Source organism: Notolepis coatsorum, assembly GCF_963971535.1.
Source record: "Notolepis coatsorum genome assembly, chromosome: 20".
Lineage (NCBI taxonomy): Eukaryota > Metazoa > Chordata > Actinopteri > Aulopiformes > Paralepididae > Notolepis > Notolepis coatsorum.
This window is the reverse complement of record NC_140184.1, coordinates 26,354,607-26,359,606: the sequence shown is the minus strand read 5'-3', so window position 1 is coordinate 26,359,606 and position 5,000 is coordinate 26,354,607. Positions and strand designations below refer to the sequence as shown.

Genomic DNA, 5,000 nt, shown 5'->3' with positions numbered 1-5,000 from the left:
GTGTCATTACATTATTATTATTATTATTATATTACACTAAGAACACAACAGCATGACCAACAACGACACCATATTGTAGCTGAAGCTGAGCGGACCTCATTCGTTCACCCTACTATTGGTTGCTTCCACTCGCACCATCTGGCATCCATACTTGGATTACACCCAGAGTATTGATATCAAGGCCGTCTCACCTGGTAGGGACAGTGTTCTCTCCATGGTGATGGGTCTTCCTCTTGGACGAGCGTGGGGGGTTGGGAGAAGAAGGGGAAGGCCTCTCTCTTTCTGCCTGCCTCAGGGGCTGGAAGGCCGGGTGGTTCAGACTCTGTTCCGTCAGGTAGCGTTCAGTAGGTGTTAGCAGCAACAGGTTCTGATGGGGGAAGAACACACACACACACATACATGCACGCACAGGCACACACACAAACACACACACACACACACACACACACACACACACACACACACACACACACACACACACACACACACACACACACACACACACACACACACACACACACACACACACACACACACACACATTTTCACTATCTTTCACCTGAATTATTATGTACTGTACATGTATCAAATCATTTATATGAATAAAAGAAGGTCACACACTTGTAATTCTCCCATGTATTTGAACACAGGGGAGACCAATGTTTCACAGTGCCCTCCTTAGGGGTACAGAGTGACTGCATGGATATGAAGGAGGGTGCAAGCACAACTCAAACTGTTACAGGGTGCACGGTCCAGAAGAGTTTTGGAAGGGAGGATTACCAACGCTCATGGAAAAGTATCCTTATAGTAATGTTATTGCATGGGCAGCAAACAACCAAACGGACGTGTTACAGCCTTCATCAGTGTTTGACTGAATGGACCAATCAATGGTTTGTGTGGTGGCAATCCTGATGGCATGGGTGATTTATTTCAATGCCATCATCATGATTTAGATTTTAGATTTAGATTCAGTAGATACATTTTCTTAATGATTCAGTGAGTTATACAATTATTACTACCCTAATTCTCATTACCACTCACTGATGTATGACAGTACTTAATAATCCTTACCCATATTGATCATCTTTCCTTGACAAAATCAATTAGATCCTTGTACAGTTGTGAATATAAGGCAATCATAAATCCTCATGATCAAATATTGAGATCCGATGTTCCTGAGTCACATTGGCTACCGCTGTTAGCATGATTATGCTAGGTTCTCTCATTATAATCTTTCTCATTACTGCAAGACATTTAGCTCATGTCATGGCATTGTTCTTTGTGGTAATGAGAGAATTCAGGGATCAGAAAATACATAATTTAAGTTCAAATATTAACTTAAATGAACTTAAAATATAATTTAAGTGATAAAAAAATCAAATAAAAAAACGTCTGAAAATTCCACTGAGGCTCAGTTTGGTGATAATTAGCACAATAACCAAATACAATAAACAAACAAGGTTTAACCTAGCAATCAATGGAGAGTTTGAAGATGACCTATTATGTGTATCTTTGACGATGTGGACATGTCAAAAGTCGGCACCATCGTCCATTGTCCGGGGGCGGGGGGATTTGGGAGCAAAAAAACGATAATTCACAGAAATCTTACCGTTACAATGTTTGCTGCAATGCGGTGATCCGACCACTAGGGAGCGAGCATGAATAGCCATTTTTGTTTATATTAGTACAACATAACTGAGCCCATATATTTTTAGTTTATTCCTTCTTTGTTCATGTATGGTTAGGTGAAAAATAGATATATGTATTTATTTTTTAACAAGCATTCTTATTGGAAGCCTTGACCCACCTACTGACCTCTGGGTAATTACAATGGCAGGGGGCTCACTAGTAGTTGGCGCAGGAAGACGCCAGCACTTAATTTGCTTTAAGTTCTTTTGTTACCTGTAAAATGTTATTGGCTCACCATCACTGATACCGTCAGGCTGGACTGTTGGAACCAACCTGCTACAATCAATGTTTTAACCACCCAGTCTCGTTCTGTTCTGCTCACTGTTTGGTGTGGAAAGCATGTTGGAATCTCTGCTGGGTGTGTACAAATCAAAATTCTTGGAAGTTAGAAGTCAATACGCCATTCTTTAAAGGGGAACTATTTTACTATTTCTTTCACTATTTGGGCACTTTTACACAATTCCTGTGAGTCTATGGAACACCTCTGTAATTATATTTTTTTTTTATTCATTGTTTTGTATTTCTAATCAAGTCCTCAAAAACAGCATTTTTCTACCTCAAGATTTCGAGCTGTTTTGCAGCCGCAGCTACAGGTGCCACCTAAACCACTGTGTGGCCTGCGCCGTCTGCTGAACATTAACATGCAGCAGTGACTATATGACATCACATATAGGCACATTTTCAAACGACTCAGTTCAGTGAGGGTGAATATTGTGAGAGGAGAATTGGAAGAATGCGCCAATATGAGAATTTTGAGACATAGATCATATTAATATAAGTTCACATAGCTAGGAAACAATGCTAAACACTCAAAAAGGCCATTTATAAGATAGTTCCCCTTTAACATCACAGCGCCCTCAAATGTTGACGATGACTGTCACACATCACAGTGGTTGACAGCGGTGTCCACTGGGCCAAACAAGTGGACCGTGAGGAGGATGTGTGACTCTCCTACCTTCATCACATCCAACATCAGACCACTCAGGATGCCCAGGTATCTTCTCTCCAGCGACTGAGGGTGACTGACAGAGGGGAACTGACACACACACACACACACACACACACACACACACACACACACACACACACACACACACACACACACACACACACACACACACACACACACACACACACACACACACACACACACACACACACACACACACACACACACACACACACACACACACACACACACACACACACACACACACACACACACACACACACTGATTGGAACTTGTTGATTTGAGCTCAACAACTAGTTTTCTTCCAGTGGGAATTGATAGTGTGTTTCAAAACATGCAGCACACATTATCTACATATTACCACGTACTAGGATCCAGCAAGACATGTAATCACACACTAACCAGGGACTGGAAATACATACCCACTTGCACACACACACACACACACACACACACACACACACACACACACACACACACACACACACACACACACACACACACACACACACACACACACACACACACACACACACACACACACACACACACACACACACATACACACACACACACACGCACAACATCAACCAATCTCATGAGTCACAGCAATCCACTCAGTCATGGTACTGGGAACACTGCCACCAGGCACCAGAGGAGGGGGAGAGAGAGAGAGAGAGAGAGAGAGAGAGAGAGAGAGAGAGAGAGAGAGAGAGAGAGAGAGAGAGAGAGAGAGAGAGACAGAAGGACACACATAAAAAGAGACCAGGGAGGCTAGGAAGGAGAGGAGTGAGAGGAGGCAGTAAAGTGGAGCAGATGCAGAGAAGAGGAGGAGATACAGGAGAGGAAGAGGAAGTGTGAGAGGAAGTGTTCCTTACCCTGATACCATGGAAGCGAGGGTTGTTGTAGAAGAGTTTCATTTGTTCATTGGGAAGCGTCCCAAGCACCTTCTGAATGGTGAAGAGCTGAGGGGAACATAAATTATTCAAAATGGTGATTGTCCTATTTCAACTATCAGCTCACTATCAGAACTAGGGATGTTCGATATTGGATATCTCTTGGTCGATACCGATATACCGATATTGTCCAACTCCTAATTTCCGATACCGATATCAACCGATACCGAATGCAGGGTTTCCCCCCCCCAAAAAACTGAATAATTTCAGGTAATTAACATTACTTATTACATGGCGTTTTCACATTCGCCGAAATGCTTGCTTGTGATTGGTCAATAGCGCTCGTCAGAGGTCCATTATTACTCGATAATGGACCTCTGCCGAACAATAATGACCGCTGTGCGCAGCTGTAGCAATCAAGCCCACTGTCATCAGTGCAATCAGACCACAGACCTGCCGGCTGCCGCCCCGGCGATGACAGCGGGAGCGACAGAACAGAACTGCGTCTGCATTTGATCTCGTCTTGTCGATGGTGTACAATGAGGCCATGTTTAGACGGGAACGCTCGCGGGTGAAACCGGCAAAATATTTCTTCGAATGTGCCTTTTGTTTATACGGCAACAGCGTTTTTGCGAGGAGAATCAGCAAAAAAGTGAGACCACCTTCCTGGGTGGAAATCCTAGAAACGATAAACCTTCGCGCTATCATCTGAACAGTCAAACCGCATAAAACTATGACGAAAGGGTTCTCAAGGCTCTTGTTGCATACTGCTTACATCACAGGCATGCGCCAGTAGCCTAGAAGCGTAAACAAAGCATGTCTGATTCTATCCATGGCGTTCACCTGAAGGCTACATTGGCAGTACTTTTAAATACACAAGAATCAGTCCTGCGGCTATCGCAACTATTAGTGACTGGAGCCACTGTCTGTGAGTGACTCTGCTTTGGTCCAATCACATTCCCCCACCCACAGTCTGCGAATCAGAGGCAGAGTAGGGCGGGTCTTCACAGCACGTCTGGTTGTCTCAACGACCTGAGGCAGTGTAGCGTATGGGTTGCGTGAATATTTTCCCTAACGGAGTCCTCATTTGTGCAGGCTACCGCCCTAACGGAGTTGCACTTCCGCGTTCGGTTTGCGCGATCTGATTGGCCACTGACATTTCTGGTCATGTGACATCTGCGCCAATCGTGTGACAGCGGGGCTCCGTCGTCTCGAGTCTTTACAGCCTTGTCTGCATGCAGAATTCCATCCCAAAACACTAGTCTAAACGCAACATTAAAAGTGAGACCGCAAGACGACTTTGCGGTTTCTGTTCAGACTCTCTCCGTCTAAACATGGTCTGAATTAGGTATATTGTTAGTAAGTTAGCCAAGGTTAAATAAATGTAAAAAAAACAAAAACCGATAATTTCCGATATCACATTTTAATGCAATATCGGCAGATA

General features: G+C 43.8%; 1 protein-coding gene across 1 annotated transcript in view; it reads right to left on the bottom strand.

The window, feature by feature from the left end:
- Positions 1-5,000, bottom strand: part of cdkl5 (cyclin dependent kinase like 5) — a gene marked incomplete at both ends in the record, with an annotated part of 99,292 nt that overhangs the window by 13,691 nt on the left and 80,601 nt on the right. Inside the window, 3 exons of the mRNA XM_084337085.1 lie at positions 192-367; positions 2,645-2,725; positions 3,539-3,625. Coding sequence (XP_084193211.1) covers positions 192-367; positions 2,645-2,725; positions 3,539-3,625 — 344 coding nt within the window. The remainder of the gene's footprint in view (positions 1-191; positions 368-2,644; positions 2,726-3,538; positions 3,626-5,000) is intronic.